Source organism: Lepidochelys olivacea (genome assembly GCF_965140295.1).
Source record: "Lepidochelys olivacea isolate rLepOli2 genome assembly, chromosome: 9".
Taxonomy (NCBI): domain Eukaryota; kingdom Metazoa; phylum Chordata; order Testudines; family Cheloniidae; genus Lepidochelys; species Lepidochelys olivacea.
The window spans coordinates 69,102,405-69,121,132 of NC_140419.1; the positions used below are offsets into that span (position 1 = coordinate 69,102,405).

The 18,728-nt window shown below is 38.6% G+C and overlaps 1 protein-coding gene across 1 annotated transcript in view; it reads left to right on the forward strand.

The window, feature by feature from the left end:
• LOC311526749 (uncharacterized protein) overlaps positions 1-18,728 on the forward strand; it is a 148,478-nt gene that overhangs the window by 11,584 nt on the left and 118,166 nt on the right. Inside the window, exons 2-3 of the mRNA XM_084640107.1 lie at positions 12,514-12,577; positions 14,357-14,458. Of these exons, the coding sequence (XP_084496233.1) occupies positions 12,514-12,577; positions 14,357-14,458 (166 nt within the window). The remainder of the gene's footprint in view (positions 1-12,513; positions 12,578-14,356; positions 14,459-18,728) is intronic.

Here is an 18,728-nt window from a genome sequence, read left to right on the forward strand (position 1 = left end):
TCAGTTTTCCTGGGCGATTGTTATCCTATTGCTTAAAGTGAAAAGCAATGAGATCTTGACCTTTTCCTGGAGAGAATAAATGGGCTTATTTATCAATGGCCATCTCCTCCGTGAAGAGCTTACTTCCTGCATCTCTAGTAAATACACAAACACTGTGTAAAATTATAAATATGCTTTAAGTGCTTGATTTTTACCTTTTAATTACTCAGTACATTCTCTATCTTTTAATCCTCCTCCTTTAGAATGTGTAAACTAAATTGTAATAGCGTAATAGAGGATATGGTATCTCTACACACAAAAATGTAGTGTTTGATCATTTTAAACTGACTTCCTCACTTTGCAGTATGACTCTCACTGGATTTACTTTATAAAGTAGAAAAGAAGAGGAGGGTCTTTAGGCAGCAGCAAAAAAGTAGGATTTATAATAACTCAGCACAGATACTTGTTAAGGATTAATCCTACCTATGACAGAGTTGATATAGAGAGAGTTTCATGGCTGTGTACAGCCACCCTCATAACCAAGTACTAGCAGTTTATATTTGACTTAATCCATGTGGACGGAATCTCCCCATGGTGTAGAAGTTTGTGCTAAGGGAGAAGGCGACAACTTGATGGAAAGGGGAATTTCTAGGTCCCCAAACCAATACAAATTTATACTGCCCTGTGAAGCAAGCACAAACTTATTATGGTGACCAGAGAGCAATTAGGGCCTCCTAAAAGCAGCACCAATACCATAGGGTATTGAGGTGGATGTGAAATCCTTATGACAGCAGGATTCCTTGTCAACTGACTGCACCAGATAGAACCTCAGCTTCATTTCACTGTGGTAGCTGTTAGCTACATAGGACGGATTTGCTCTGTTCTTTCAAAATCAGATGACTGTGTGTCAACATTATTTCTGGTTTCAGAGTAGAGGCCGTGTTAGTCTGTGTTCACAAAAAGAAAAGGAGTAATTGTGGCACCTTAGAGACTAACAAATTTCTGGTTGTGATGGCCTTGCCATAAGGCTCAGAATCCTTATGGCCACTGAAATATTCAGACCATACAGCTTACTACAATATCTCTTCTGGGTGGGAAATGGATAAAGGTGAAACTAAGACAATGAATTCTGTCCACTATGGCTGGCAGCTCTCTTCATGCACTTGTGGACCACAGGGAGGGAGCAGATATTGGGGCCAGCATGTACATCTCGTAGCACTTAGTCCAAAGTGAATCCGTCTTGAGGTTGGCTAGTCACTATCCCATCATGAAAATGAAGAAGAGCAGAAAAGCTACAAAAAGCAACTAAGTTAGTACCAGAGAATAATAGGTAAAATAGAAAGTAAGTCTAGGGGGAAAAAAAAATTTAGAGCCAGATTCTGATTTGTGAAACCAAAATATATCTCAAGTAATTCCACTGGAGTCAAATCTACAGTAGTATAATTTACAGCGGAGTTTTGTGCATAATATATAAAACTTAAAATCCTTGGCAGACTTAGAAATTAAGCTATTCAATAAATATATTGATTATTGAATATATAAATATATAAAAATGTTAGCTGTGCTTTTCAATGTAACCTGTTTAATAACACAAGGCAGCACCGATGCAGAAAAACACATTAAAAGCATATGTTCTTTTTTAATCATAACATCTACATTATATAAAGAGCTATGAATAGCAGATAAATGTGGTTAATGCAGAATAAAACCTAAATATGCATTGCAAATGGGTGGAACAGCTACAGGTTTAGAGACTCATTTTAGATATTTTCAAAAAAAATCTGAATGACCTGAAACTTGTCCCTCCCTGCCATACTCAGTTTTCATCCTTCTTTCTCCTGAGCCCAACCAGATGCTCCCACAGTTTCTCAGAAAGGACTACGAAACTTTCTTACCTATCCTTACTTTAATACTAAAAATTGTACAAAAAACAAATCTCAAGTATTTAGAAACTCTATAGCTCAATATCTATCTATTTATTTAACTGTCCTGTAGAGGTGATGATCATGGTAAACTGCAGAACCATACAATAAATTGGTCATGTTAAAAAGACCCCTTAACTCTGCCAATTAATCCATCTCCCAGGACATATTCTAACCCTCTGAGCAACACAAAAATTAATCAGCCTTCCAGATAAACATTTCTTCTTCCCATCCACAAATATGTGTTCCCCCGCAACAAATCACACTAGTCTGAGGCCTAGAGATTGAGCTTTGGTTCAGTTAACTTTTCTTCTTAGGAAAATATATTGCTACTTCAAGGTCTGATAGCACTATAGGGACTTATGTTTGTTTAGTTGGAAAGAGCTAATTTATCAGCTTTCCAATGGGAAAGCTTACTTGTACCCTGCAAGGGCCAGAGACTTTATAAAATCATGTCATTGGAAACTCAAAGACCACCTGTCATTTTTAGAGGTTTTAATTATCTCTGTCTCCTATACAGAATCATGGGTGATGAGGTACTTGGCTTAATAGGTGCAGGGAATATTTTTTAAATTAATTAATTTTTTTTTTTTTAAAAATGCTCCAAAAGGTTCCTAAAATACATTGTCCTATTATATGTGGCATGCACAGCCTGCCTGATCTGATAGAAAGGCTTATCTATGGTCCTTTGGGAAGTTCTGTAGAGCTCACTCCTGGCTTTACCTCTTGTGAGTTAGATGCCAACTTTAAACACATAGTGCTAATTTTTTTTATACCATGCTGCACCATCACGTACCCATATGTATAACATTGCACAAGATTATGTGTTAGGGAACTCCTGGATTCTAATTCAAGCTCTAGCTCTGACTTTACTGTCTGTTCTGTCTTGGTAAGAAACCACTTCAATTGTTTAACCCTGCAAGATTAACATAAATAGATGATTACGTCTCCATATCTCAGAATGCGCATATGTATAAAACGGGTGACACAACACAGTTGTGTTATGAGGATAAGTTAACATGGGCAAAGTACACAAAGGATTAGAAGCACTAGAGAAGTGCTAAATAAAAATATCATCATGATGTAATTGCTGTATGGGATTTGACGCTTTATAACCTTCAGTGACAGACATTTATCAATACCCAGGACGGATAGATAGGATTTATCCTACAATCAGCAAAAACCCTAAAAGGACTTGTTGTAACTGTTCAGTGTACCTGGGCCTGTTAAAGGTATTAGAATAATTAGATTAAAGGTGGCCAGGATTAAAATGAAGACTCTCAAATCATTTTAATAAAATACTATAATATAAAAACATTACATAAAATGCATGGGTTCTTTCTTAAGGAAAACGTCCTTCTATATTCTGACATTTACCTAAAAACTAAAAAGGAAGAACAGAGAAAAGAAAAACTAATTCTATTTAGGTGCTTGTTCTATGCCCATCTTTGTAGAATCTGAGAACCAGATTTTTAAACGTATTTCAAGTATATTTTAATAATTTAGCCCCAAGTGCCTATCTAGGACTCAAGTAGTGACTGTTCTCTGGGACACATTTCCTGGCCACTGACAAATTGTTTCACAGTGGTTACAGATGGGATTATTTCATTTCTTTAGATTTAACCACTTTTTTTAAAAAATAATGCCCATACAGAAAGTCTGAGAGCCCAAAATAATTACACTATAGTAACTATCCAGCAGTATTAAGTACTAATATATAAATTCATTCTGCCAGCCAGCAGAAAATAATGAAATGGAGATGGTAATTTACCTCAGCCAGTGAAGTAATCAAAATAAAATAAGAATCTCTGTAGAGTCCCTTTCTCCTAATTCTCCTCCTCCCACCCCTTTCACCCTGTCCATAGTAAAATATGCTGTGATCTAAATGTACTCTCTAAATGGACTCATGATGGGAACTGAGCAAATTAAACACCTCTGAGCCAAAGTAACAGTTACTGTGATAAAGTCCAATAGTTGCCCAAATGGTGTTCTTCAGCCGACTGCCAGGATGTATGTCTGCATTAAAATACCTTGTGTTATCTAATACAGCCTGAAGTGCATTACTGAAGCATTAAGCCAAATAACTTGAATTGAGCCAAATAAATATAACTTGAACCTCTTCCATTTCCCCCTGAAGCCTTCAGTCATTGTGTGGGAGTGGAAGTGGGGGTGTGGTAGTTATGTAAATAAGTAAAGAGGGGAGCAGAAAGAGATCCAAACTAATTAGTGAGTTGACAGACATACTTTAAGATTCAGAAAAGGGACGTATATGCACGTGTGCATCAGGATGTAGGTGTAAGAGGTAGAATGGGAAGGAGCCATCCACACCCTTTACTTTGAGCGTCAGCTGACACTTCTCTCTCATGCTCAAGGACTGAGGTGACACGTTGTGCCTTGGCAGTGATAGGAGGATAGTGAAGGAAAACAAAGTAAGAACAACAACAAAAAAAAGGGAGGGATGTGGTTTTCCTTTCCTATTCATTATCTGACAACATCTGTTGTACTGTCATAATACATTTGACCTCTAATAAAGCAAACTATTACTGTACACACAAGCTACTCCTTTATTGTGTTAGAAAAAGGAGCACTTGCAATTGTTCATTCTTCGATGAGAGGAAGAACTATATAGAGGGAGGGACGCAATCATCCACTTTCTCTAAATAGACAATTTATTTTGAATCTGTTGTGTTATAATGATAAACACACATTCATTTCTGTCTCTCCTGCCTTCTCCTTCTCTCTTTCTCTGTCAGGCTTTTGACATCTAGTCCAATTACTTTGCAGTTTGTCTTCTCCAGGCCTCGATTTTCCTTAGAGAATGTTTGAGAGTATTGGATAGAGTATTATCCTTCTCTGTGGTGCCTAAGGAATATCTGCGCTCTCCCTCTTGGGGTGGTTTGTGTCAGACATCCACAATGCATAGCAAAACTCTGCCTTTGACAGGAATACATACACTGACCTTCAATTAGACTGCAGGTTAAGACAATACTGGAAAATCAATAGCTCATTTTCTCTCTCTTCTGCTCAGATTTTGATGTTTACTAAGATAAAGGATGACAATGCTAAAGGCAGGAATCTTGGCTGAACATCCATTTATGTTACCATGGGCTCAAGGGATTGTGCATTGGCCTAATCGTTGCAAAGCTTCCAAACTCAGATCTGTCAATAAATATCAGCCACCGCTTTAGACAACAACCACTACTTCCCCTTTGGCATCAAATATCACTTTCTCTCTTTTCTCCCCCAGACTTTCCACCCTGAGTTTTGCCGAGAAAGGTACTGAATAATTGGAACTCCGGTCATGGAACGCTTTGGCACTGAAGGATGTTGTTTAATTTTATCACTGTTTGCAGTTGTCTAAACTTACTTTGCCTCCCAAAGGAGTGGAAAGAGGGATTTTGATGGCTTTCAGAAGTGTGCAGGTAGAAGTGTAGAGCAATAAAACTGTAGGGAAGAAAGATAATTATGAAATGTCCATCAGTTTTGTTATCGGGGGAAGTTTGTACTAAGAATACAGTAGTGATTTCTCTTATCCTGGTTATTATTGTATCAGTTAATGCTGTTTGTCTTCCTTCATTTAATAATAGCAGCCATACTTATATTTCATATTAAAACTGTGCTCTAATGATATTGAGAGGTAGACACCCCCAACAAAATCCAGGAAATTGTGTTTAAGATGCCATTCTCTTTTTTTAATTTTCCCAAAAAGCTACATGTTCCAGGGAACTAAACCCAGGAGTCAAAGACCTGGTATTGCTCTTCCCAGTTCTCCCTCTGATTTTAATGAGTGGCCTTAGACAAGGAACTTAGGCCTAAATTTCCAAAACTTGTTGCTTGCTATAATGTTGACGTTTAAATTTCTTGAAGGCACTCATAAATTAAGGGTATAATGTCTGTGTGCCTCTTCCCTAGAAATACGTATACCCAACTGCTAAGGTCTAGCCTAGTAGACAAGCTCAGGAGCATGTTATGAAAACCTAAGAAAATTTTCATGACAAGATGGTATAAAAAAAAAAGTTTGTCTCTTTATGCTATGCTACATCTTTGTCAGAAAATAGGTATGAATTTTTCTGTTTTAGACAATTGTCTCAATTTTTCCATCACCAAAATGGTTGTAATGATTCCTCCTTCTGAATGAAAAAAACATTGTGCAATGTGTTATTATTTTGGAGTGGGGTTTTATAAACCTAGGCAGAAATCCTATACAGACTTACAATGAGACTGCTGAGAAAATACTTTTCAGTTACCTATAAAACTTTAAACAATTAATCCAAGCAGAGGTATCCCTGCTCAATAAGGATCACTTAGCAACTAAAGAAAATGTGTAGTTTCAAACACCAACCATTTTCTCTATGGTTGCATGTATCTTTAAAAGGTATGGCTAGATTTATTTTTTAAAGGAACATGTTTATTATCTGCTGAAAGTTAGCTAATAATGGACATCAGTTTGACCTTTACTACAGCATCCGTTACTAGTGAAAGTTTTCATAAATAATACACATGGTCTTATAATGGATTTTTTATATGTAAGAAGTCAGATTTAAATAATCACAGTGGCCACACACTATGTTGTGCAGGCACAAAAAATAAAACTATGTACATATGAACATAAGAATGGCCACACTGGGTCATACCAATGGTCCATCGAGCCCAGTATCCTGTCTTCAGCCAATGCCAACTTCTTCAAAGGGAATGAACAGAACAGAGAGTTATCAAGTGATCCATCTTCTGTGATCCAGTCCCAGCATCTGACAGTCAGAGCCTTAGGGACATCCAGAACATGGGATTACATCCATGACCATCTTGATTAATAGCAACTGATGGATCTATCTAACATAATTTCATCAAATTCTTTTTTGAACCCAGCTATAGTTTTAGCTTTCTTTCTTTTTTTTAAAAAAGCAACCTGTTGCCTATTAATGTCATTGGTTGACCCCTGATTCTTGTGTTTATGTGAAGGGGTAAATAACACTTTCTCCACACCCATCCGTGATTTTATAAACCCCCATCATATACCTCCTTGGTCGTCTCTTTTCAAAGCTGAACAGTCCCAGTCTTTTTAGTCTCTCCTCATATTCGACATTGGTGAGGCCTCATCTGGAGTACTGTGTCCAGTTTTGGGCCCCACACTACAAGAAGGATGTGGAGAAATTGGAAAGAGTCCAGCGAAGGGCAACAAAAATTATTAGGGGTCTGGAACACATGACTTATGAGGAGAGGCTGAGGGAACTGGGATTGTTTAGTCTGCAGAAGAGAAGAATGAGTGGGGATTTGGTAGCTGCTTTCAACTACCTGAGAGGTGGTTCCAGAGAGGATGGTTCTAGACTATTCTCAGTGGTGGAAGAGGACAGGACAAGAAGTAATGGTCTCAAGTTGCAGTGTGGGAGGTTTAGGTTGGATATTAGGAAAAACTTTTTCACTAGGAGGGTGGTGGAACACTGGAATGCATTGCCTCGGGAGGTGGTGGAATCTCCTTCCTTAGAAGTTTTTAAGGTCAGGCTTGACAAAGCCCTGCCTGGGATGATTTAATTGGGGATGGGTCCTGCTTTTGAGCAGGGGGTTGGACTAGATGACCTCCTGAGGTCCCTTCCAACCCTGATATTCTATGATTCTATGATATGGAAACTGTTCCATACCCTTAATCATTTTGCTTTCCTTCTCTGTACCTTTTCCATTTCTAATAACTTTTTTGAGATGTGGCAATCAGAACTGCACACAGTATTCAAGGTGTGGATGTACCATGGATTTATATAATGGCATTATGATATGGACTGCCTTATTATCTATCCCTTTCCTAATGGTTTCTAACATTGTGTTAGCTTTCTTGACTGCCACTGCACATTAAGCAGATGTTTTCAGAGAACTATTCACAATGACTCCCAGACCTCTTACTTGAGTGGTACCAGCAGACTTAGACCCCCACCATTTTGTATGTATAACTGAGATTGTTTTCCAATGTGTATTACTTCACATTTATCAACATTGAATTTCATCTTCCATTTTGTTGTCCAGTCACCCAGTTTTGTGTGATCCCTTGGTAATTGTGAGATCCCTTTGTGGCAATATGTATGTGGGAATATATGAATAATATGTGGCAAATATATTTACTTGTAATTTTATTTTGCTCTGAAAGTATCTAGTCTGCTTTTTGAGCTAATAAATCACACTTCCGATAAAAAGCTGTGTTTTAAAAAAAACAAAACAAAAAAAAAAAACCAAACAAACAAAAAAACCCACCTCAACATAAAAATTGAGCCAGAGAGACCCAGTGGCAGTTCTTTGCCATGTCCTATGGGAAACTCTCTCTTAAACTAGCCTTTCCGCTGTGTTAGGCCTGCAGTGAAGGAGTGCCCCACATCACTTTACTTCACCCCTCTGGGGAGAGTAGTTTTCTGACTGGCAGCTTCCAGGCCTTGGCTGAAAATATAGTAACTGTGATGTGAGACCTTAAAGGTGGGGAAGTGTAAAGTTAGGAAAACTTATTAGGTCCCTTAAGAGCTACTTGAGGGAGGTGAAGGAGTCCTTAGACACTATCTGCTGGTGACTAAGAGTACAAGAAAACACAATAGTATGTAGCTAGCTTCACTTGTCTGAATGAGAAATCTTTAAATTCTTCTATGTTTCTGCTGGCTCCCAGAGTACCTTTTTAGTTTCTTTCAAATTCCTACAGGTTGGCATCTCTCCTCACTTCAGGTATATTTTCCTTAGGCCTTGAATATTGCATTTTAAAGGAAATAAAGGGTATAGCTCTCCCTAGTGAAATCTCTGCCTACATTATAATCCTAGTGACATGATGCTTTCTAAGGCACTAGCTGTGCATTAGTGCAGGCTTTTAGAGAAGCAAAGCAGCACAAGAGTGCTTGAGGGAGTTTTCTAATGAGCTGTCCATGTTTTCCTTTAGAAACTTTCAGATGCCTCCTCAATACAGAGGGAGCTTGGGAATGGGATCTCTTTTCTTCCCTTTCCATATAGATGTAGGTATGATATATCCATGTTTTTTTTTAAGTGGAAGGTATTCTGGGAGTGCTGCATCAAGAGATAAAAGCCCAGCTCATTTGTAGATTTTCAGTGTAGGAATCAAAAAACTTTATGCCTGACCACAATGTAACCTCTCACATGCATAATCACTGCTTCAGTGAATAATGGTTTGCAGGACCGAGCTTATGGTTTTTTTTTTCCTGTTTGTATGATTATTTTTAAAAAAGTTTAGAATAAAATTCTCTTCTAGTCCACATAGCAGGTGATTATTACATATTCTGCACTCAAAATTTCCATTGATGTAGGCAGAGTAACAGGGGTGTCATTTTAGAAAAATGGCAGGCGGGTGGAAGATGAGTCAGTATATAGAACATGCTCTGTCCCAAATAGCATGAAGAATGAAGAAAAACTAGGCAGTTACTGATTTCCTAATGACTGTGTCCAAAGATAGGAGTGAGGGGGAAGCTGCCACCCTTTCCTCATAGGAAATTATGCCCCTGAAGAGCATGGGGCTAGACATTAATTTTAGATGCAGTGTCACAAACAAATATTTTTTTCTTAACCACTTCTTTACTCTTCCAAGTGGAGGTTCTGTGCTGATGAGCATAGTATCAGAATCTAACCCAGGGATTGGCAACCTTTGGCAAGCGGCCCATCAGGGAAATCTGCTGGTGGGCCACGATGGTTTGTTTACCTGCAGCATCCGCAGGTTCGGCCGATTGCAGCTCCCACTGGCCGCAGTTTGCCTTTCCAGGCCAATGGGGGCTGCGGGAAGCAGCGGCCAACACATCCCTCGGCTCTGGTGTTCCAGTCGAAAAACAGACACCTGGCAACCCTAAATGCAGATCTGCTTGGGGTTAAAGTAAAGGGAAGTGGAAACAAAGAGCTTCTCTCTGAATTGGGGGAGCCATGCTCTGATTTTGCAGGTGAAGTAAGTTCTCCCTCTTCTGTTTCAATTGGCTGTTAGTCACTGCATCCCAGAGATCTACGGCAAGGTTTTCTTTGGGGTATTGTATCCCTCCTTAGCTGAATGTTCTCATTAACTATGGGCACCAAAGTGTTCCTCAGTCCCCTCTAGTGGCAGTTGGGTTGTGCAATGAAGATTGGGTGACTCCTTGAAACTCTGGTGCCCTTACTGAAATATAGCACAGAACAAGACCCTTTATTCACTTTGATCTGGAAATTAGATCCTGGTTCTCTTATCCGCCTGAATTTTTGATGGATCAGTGGCCTGGTGAAGCACTCAACATTTTGAAAGAAGCTAAGTGTGCCAAGCACCTAACACATTGCTTCACTCTCCTGGGAGGAAAATGGAGCTTTCATCAAGTTGGGTGATGTGGGGAGGAAAATACATTCGAATCTGGCCTCAAAACATGAGTTGTTGTTGTTTTAATTTTTGTTTCCCCTTTTCCTCTAAAAATAAATAAATATTTGGCCAGTAAATTTACAGATTTAATCCTCCCCTCATACACAGTATCTCCCAAAATATTCTAATCGCTGAAGCAGGTTGAGCTAAATTAGTCAAATTATTCATTGTAGATTGTTTGCTCAGTTCCCTTTTTGGTATTCATGGACTGTCTATGAGCAGAGTGTTTGCAGTGTTGGTCCCAGGATATAAGATAGACAAGGTAGGTGAGGTAAGATCTTTTATTGGGCCAACTTCTGTGGGTGAAAGGTACAAGCTTCACAAAACTCCCCTTCAGGTTTGGGGAAGTAAACCAGTGTGTCTGAGCTAAATACAAGTTGGAACAGATTGTCAAGCATAAGGCATTAATATATATTGTGGAAGACCACTTTAATGAAGTGGGCAATTGGGTATTAGATGGATGAATATAAATGGATTACCCATGTTGTAGGAGACCACTTAAAATGAAGTGGGCAATTAAAGATCAGCAGGCAGTACCTTGTTTTACAAATTGTTGTGATAAGCCATACGAGTATCTCTGAGTCCGTGGTTTTAGTGTCTAGAACAATTTTCCACTACATTTTAAGTAGTTTCCCACAACATGTGTTAACCACTTATGCTTAACTGTCTGTCCCGAATTGTACCTAGCTCAGATACTCTGGTATCCTTCCCCAGACCTGAAGAGGAGCTCTGTGAAGCTAAAAAGCTTGTACCTTCCACCAACAGTAGTTGATCAAATAAAAAGTATTACCTCACCTACCTTCTCTCTATGAGCAGCTTCTTTTCCTCAAATGTTAATAGTTAAAAAAAAAAACAAATTATTTGAAATAATGCTGCATGATCTATATTGCTCATGAACAATTCTGTGGATATTCACTACTGGAACTGTGGGGTTTTTTATGTCTAGTCAGATAAATCCCATGGCAACAAACCCTTCCAGCACAAATACTTGCATGTGTTGATTTAAAATTCTTTCTGCAAATACTGGTGCAGCTAACTTTGAAATTCATTTTGCATAAACGTGCATGCCAAGTCAGTGAGTCAGTCTAAAATGTTCATGAAAATCAAACATACTGAATGGATGTGAGTGTGGCCTAAGAAAACTGATTTTAAAATACAGCTGAACATTCATCTCTCCCCCCGTCCCCGTCCCCCAGAATGGGCCTAGTAATTGCTACATTACAAATAGAACCTTAACTCTTGCAACTATACCATTCAACCCTTCTGACTCAGGTCTGCAGCTTGACCTGCATACATACTGCAAATTGACAGGGATTGGACACATATCTCAGCAGGAGTCATGGTCTGACCTGCCCCCTAGCAGGGTCATAAGCCCAGGTCCTGTGTTTGCTGCCCCAAGTCAGACCAATTTGCATGTAGATGGAAGGGGGATTAGGCTCAAACCTGAGTCAGAGCTCAGGTTTAGTGTGCAGTGTAGACATAATCTCTCACGGAGTCCCAGAGCCTGGGCTCCAGTCCAAACCTAGACATCTACATTGCAGTTGTATAGCCCCACAGCCTGAGCCCCACAAGCCCTAGTCAACTGACATGGGCCAGCTATGGGTGTTTTATGGTAGTCACTCATACCCTGAGTGGCCTGAATTTCACTCACTCCTGAGTGATTTTTGAAATATAGTTCATCCAGGAGCCATTGAATTCTGACCTCACACTTGTAAAGCACCAGATATGACAGGTGCACAATGGTGTACCTGTCACATCCACTTCTGAGCCCAAACTCTCATATTAGGACATGGATGATAACTATGGGAGTAGATAGCATATTTGGAAAGAAAATAATCTTTGTTTACTTTCTAATGGAAGAGTTACCAATCTGATATTGGTGCTACACTTTGGCATATCCTGCAGCACCCCACATTTCCTTCGCTCAAATGCACCAAAACAAATTTTTCATCTTTCAATGAGATCTTAGGAGCGAGAGCCTGAATCTGATATCATACTGTCTTTAAAGGTGCACCAATGACTTAATGGAGCTACTGCTGATTTACACTGGTATGGTGGTGTTAAGAATTGAGCCTCTAAGGAGAGCTTAGATATATCCCAGTTCTCCCCATCATATACCTCATTAATGCTTTGAATGCTAGGCTCACTAAAAAAAGGATTTCACTGATGCCTAAACAGCCTAGACAAAGTGCATAAACTTCATCCGTGAAAGATACATATTATGTCTCATTCTATTCTCTTTCCATTTTTTACATTAAAACACTCCAGACCATCATGTGTGCCCCTACACTTGGAAAAAACATCATAAGATCTTTGACCACAGCTCTGGCTTGTAAGTAACTTTTTTTTGTGCTTCACTTGGTTAAGTAATAGCTTACATTAATTTGCACTGCACAGGATAAAAGCGTTTATAAAATCCACCTTCAGAATAACTTTTCTATTAACCTTGTGACTAACTTCCGTATCCAAGTCCCACATTAGCAGTGTGTGCCAAGAACATGTGCAGCAGGGCATGTTGGTGTGACTGCTGGTGAGTTAGAAGCCATCCTCATCCCATCTTTAGACTTTCACTGGGATCCAGTAAAATGGTAACTTTTTGTGATGGCTGAATTTCAGTTTGAATGGTGTCAATGGGGTTTGGAATGTGAATCTTTATCCTCTTTCAGGGGCCCAGACCTAATTTAACTTTCCAATCTCTGCCCCAGATGTCCAATAAGGCATCAAGGTTCCTTTTTTAATCATATGTCAGAGTATAATTTAGCTGCTGACTTGTCAGATCCCACTAGAATTTTCATTAACTAAGCCACTTGGGTAACTCCAAATTACAGCTGACATGATGATAAAATACATAAGATTTGCCAGGACCAGGTGTAGGGTAACTTTTAGGTATGATATGGCTGCTTTTGATACAGAAGATCATCACTCTTGAGTTTATACAACACCAGAGTTATTGGTTTTTTTTGTCAAGTTCTTACTAGATCATCCGATTTTTGTTTAAATAAGTTTATTTTCAGTTCATATTTACCCAGCGCTTAGTGCAACAGGTGCAGGCTTGTTTAGGAAGCCAGAAATGAACAGAAGAATCCAGCTACCTTCTTTGTGGATTTGAACTTCAAATGTTTGTCATTCCAGCTTTTCATTGCAGGTATAACAGGATTTATAAGTGTGGCTTGGAGCCATTGTTCAAATCCCAAGACAGCCAGTAAACTTCTAATTTGTTTCAGTATAGATAAACATGAAATACTGGTATGGAGGTGTCAGTAACAACTCCATCATTAGAGTATAGACTTTGGACTCGTTCCTCAGATGCACTGATCATAAGCCTAAGGGCTGCTCTCAGTTATTCTGGCTAAGATGGTTCCATAGGGATTAATCTGCTGTCCAAACATTGCCTGGAGAACTGTGTGCTCCTAACTCACCTCTTCTGTGCCTGAGGAAGGAGAAGGTGACATAATGCTGGATCTAGCTATTTAAATCCCCTTTTGAACTTCTTGAGCTGTGCTGAGGGGACATGAGCAGGACAAAGGTTTGGTCTTTTCATTCTAAGCCTGATTTTCTAGCACCTTTTAAAGGTTTTTATCTAATTATTATTGATATTTATATAACAATAATAATAATAAACAATAACACCCCCCAACACAAGATTGGAACTTAACATACAGAGGAGAAAAGTATAAATCATTACCTTATATACATAAAATGAAATACCAATTACATAAAAGGCAATGAAAATACAGAAGACACAGACATAGGGAAGGGGAGGGGAGAGGATGCCAGAACAAGGTACTCTTTCTGGAGTCCTAACCCAAACTACCAATTTAGTCTGCCATTTCTATGAAATCTGCCCATTTGTCAATGAACTTGTCTGTAGTTCCCTCTAACTTTTGAATAAAGTAACTTATTCTTTCACCAATTGCTATGCTTTAAAAAGGATGTAAGAAAAACTTTGCTGGAGAATATATTGAGGGCAAAAATTAAGCCAATGATAATATTTTCACCTAAGTGTCTTTTTCTTTTTTTTGAGGAGGGGAGGCATGTATTCACAGCTTCTCTAAACTCTTACCATTGCTCAGAGATGGCTCACTTGTCACAGTGCAGTATATATTAATAGGATATTTTCTTCTGAGAAATGTTTGACATTGTGCACTGAACCAATGAAGAGTAGGAAGGAATCCAAGGCATTGTCCGGGCTGACTGCTACCATAAACCACAGGTGAGTGTGAGTTGCAGATCCCCTCTATCCTGATCTGCAGAGGACATGAGGCTGTGACATCTCAGCTAGAGAGCATTAGGTCAGCCTGTAGCAGCTATGCGATTAGCTCTGAAGGTCTCCATTTCAATCCCCTTTGTGTCAGTCAAGAGGTGATTGTCACACTACTACTTTCTAATACCACTGTTACCAGAATTACCCAGCACTAGAGGTACTGTTTTTGGTGGAGACCATTCCAAATCAGGCTTGACAAAAGGATAGTGTCTCCTACAAGAAAGAAGAGAAATTGGGTAAAATAAAAATATTTTAACTGCTGAACTCTGACTGTACCTACTTGGTGATCCATATTGCATGAAATGGGAGATTTTAAATATATGGTATCTTGTTTAATGAGAGGAGTCCAGAAATCGAGAACAGAAATTATAAGAGGCATGGAAAGATGTCCACATGGGGAGAGACTGTAAAGATTGTGACTAATAGCAGACATGAACAGAGAAGAGGAGATACTTTTTTGCACAGTGCATACACTAACTTGGTGGGGTTAGTAGGTTTTAAGAAAAATAATTACCCATTATATATTGAGGAGAATATCCAGAGTTGCAGTAGAAAGAATAAACGTGAGGGATTAGCCAGATGCTATGGTGTAGTTAGAACAAAAATGTGGTTATGAGTAGGATATTTCACAACTGTCTACTGTGGGGTTATTGAAGCATCTGGAATAGATGGTACTACTATTGGAGGCATGATACTAGACTAGATGGACCACTTCTGTGATATAATATGGTAATTCCTCTTTTTCCTGCACTATAAAAAGAAAAAAGTATAGCATAATGCTATGCAGCAAGTAGAAATGCTGTAAAAAATGGTGGTGGTTAATTTGCTTGATCTGGCTGAAATTTGGTGTAACAGTGTCTAAATTTAGTGTAGAAAGCCTTTCATTTCTGTTGGCAAATAAACGTACCGTGTGAATTTTCATTTCGTGCCACATATGTAACATACATATTCTACCACTCTAACTATAACAAGGTGACCCAATCTTTCTAGCTATACAATTTTAGTACTTGGTTTTATTGAACCCTAACGAACACAGCAAGCAGTATCTACACTTGGAGCCCTGTGGAGCTGTAAGGAGGTATAACTCCCACTAGCCCAGAAAGGAGAAGAAGTATAGGTTCATTAAAAATACGTGAATCTAAATGATGTTCTCCTGGATAAGAAACATTAGGACATACCATAATGAGTTAAAGGCAAATGAGATGATCAGAATTACGTTCTCTATAAATAGCTGCAAAGATGCTGACTGTGTAAAGAAAATGTAACATTTCAATGTGCAGTTATATTTCACAGCTAGTTACAAAATTCCCTGGTGCAAGATACACATTAATAAATAGACATCACACTGCACACCTCAACAGAATTGTATATATGTCCTTTAATGTATTTTCAGGCAATTTCTATTTGGGGGTAAAATGGCTATCAGACAGCATTTCAGCAATCGCTGCCTCCCTGAAGGTTTAATCCAATATTATGAGTTCTCTATCACGTGGTTTCCATTATCAAAGTCATAAAATCACCCCAGACATGTGGTGTAGGATTATTCCCAACTATTTAATCAATTTAGGAAATTATATGTTGCAAATCACCATGGTATTTAGCCCTGACTAGAGATAGGTTAATGATAAACAAAATTATTTGTTCTAACTGCTCTGACCTACACTGTGTTGTATCTTGCCCCTGAGGCTATTACCCAGTCTGGGAATTGCAAGAGAGCATAGGCCACAAACACAGCATGCATGCTGTGCCAAAGGGAGTTGGGAAAGGGTCAATGAAGCCAACACTGTAGTAGCTGGAGATCCTCTTAAACCAGAAAATTCACAGATGCACTAGTGGAGCAACTATATTATTGCACAGGATCTGGCCCTATGTATTAATAAAGCTTTTACCCAGATCTGCCATTGTTTCCCTTAAAAATCGGAGGGATGCTTATTATGTTAATCTTGGATTTCATGTGCCTAAAAGTGTTTGAATTTCTGTGTGCCAAATGGAACTTTCTTTGCTACCCCTAAAAATGGATCTGAGGAGTTGTCGGCCATTTTCTACCAGAAAGATGGATTCAAAGTTTTGTGGGGTTTTTTTAAACAAATCTATCACTTTCATATTTCCTGCTCTTAGTTTCCATCACTAGTTATGAGGATAATTCTTTCCTTCATTCCAGCTGGAAAAATCTTTATTTTTAATTTACCGTCTGTCATTTGATATCTTTTTTCCTCCTGTCTTAAAAAATGCTGTCCCTTTCAGAGTTTTTACTATTTGTTGACCCTTTTCACATCCTAATTTTATCACATTACTCTTTCTAGCCTTTATTTGTTTAGATTTGACTAGGGTGAATTTCAACTGACATCTTAATTCCATATTCCAGAATATATTTTTATAACTCAGATCAGCTTTCCTAAACTGATGTGTATGCTTGTGCGTGCTTCCCTTTGTATGTACTCATCCCTTGGAAGCGCATGGTATGAAATGATGATTTAAAATTCATACACCCCATGCTCTCCTCCCAACATAAATTACTCCATATGGGCCTGATTCCAAGACACTGAGCAAAGCCTAAGGAAGCAGTCAGTATTGCTGTGTGGTGGAATTGGATGTAATCTACTGATACCCCCTGCAGCGTATTAGATAGGTGGATGAGCCCAGGAGTTATGTCTTCATTTGTGGTCAAATTACCCAGTTGCTCCCTTCTCCTTTCCAATTCCTATTACAGCGGTTGATCATGGAACTGAGAGCTGCAGCACCCTGCTGATTCTCTCCCACACCCCACCCCTCAACCCCCATGCAGCAAACTGCATCGTTTCCTCTGAGCTAGATGTAGAATAGACTCTATGAACGCTTTTCAGAGTAACAGCTGTGTTAGTCTGTATTCGCAAAAAGAAAAGAAATACTTGTGGCACCTTAGAGACTAACCAATTTATTTGAGCATAAGCTTTCGTGGCTCACAAAAGCTTATGCTCAAATAAATTGGTTAGTCTCTAAGGTGCCACAAGTACTCCTTTTCTTTATATGAACACTGACTCTTTCACAAATTCTATAGAATATAGTCTTGAAACTTTTTTTTTACATATCATTTCCCTGTGGATAGCCAAGTAGTTGCAATGATCTTTTGCACTTCACGATGGCTTTTAATAGTTCCATTTGCTGATGTTTCCTGATGTAGTTTCTTATACTACCAGAGTTTAGGGCAGTGACTAAAACCTTCTTTCATTGTTTTGAAACTTAGTCAAATAAATAGGCAAATAAATGTCCATCACATTAACTTTTGCAGAAAGAAACAAAATTTATTTCATTCTTCATCCGTAAGGCAGTTCAGACCCCTTTATTTTGTCTATCCTTTTTAGTAAAGTATATATATTCTGATATTTTAAATACCCAGTCATTTTTCTGATTAAACCCTATATCTCATTCCAATTCCATTGAACAGTATCCTTCATTAAAGACACATGACTCTCATCCAACAGTCTTACACATATGTGCTTCTAGAATTTGCGGAAGAACAATTACTTTCATAATGTCCTTTTCTCTCAACTCTTCTTTTGCTTTTCCTTAGTAACCCTTCACCCCCACACTATTAGTCCACAAGTACAGAATGTTCATTCTCCGTTTGGGTTTATCTCCTTCATTCTAGACTTCCTCACGGTCTACCTTCAGGAAGGAGTGAAACAAATCATTCTGAATCAATTCAGCTGTGTTATGAGATCTGCTCACTGGTTGATGGAGAAGTCTGATGCATCACTTACCACTGGAAGAACTGTGCATGCTGCAAGGGTTCAAACCGACTCCTATTCAAGTAAAGGAAACGTCCTCATTGACTTGAATGCTAATCTGAATCAGACCTTTCATATGTAATTATACATCTGTATTGATGGACTTGTCCACTTATATTCATACCCATGAGCTGGGACACCAATCTATAAAGAAATTAGTAGCTATTTCCCACTACCTCAGACAGAGGCGAAGAATATGAAAGTAAACTGAGTGGCAAAAAACAAAAGTCAAAGTAAAGGGCTTGCTTTAAAAAAAGTAGTGAGAAGGAAGTATGATGAAAATGAAATGGGACAAAGAGATTACATTTCCTATTTTAGCTATAGTCATTGATTTTTATTTTTATAGGAAAATACACCATCATTTTTCTGTGTCTAAGGCTATCCTTGCCTTACCTGAAATGGTATGTTTCTTCATACAAGTAACAACATTATTTCAATTTTCTATTTAGAAA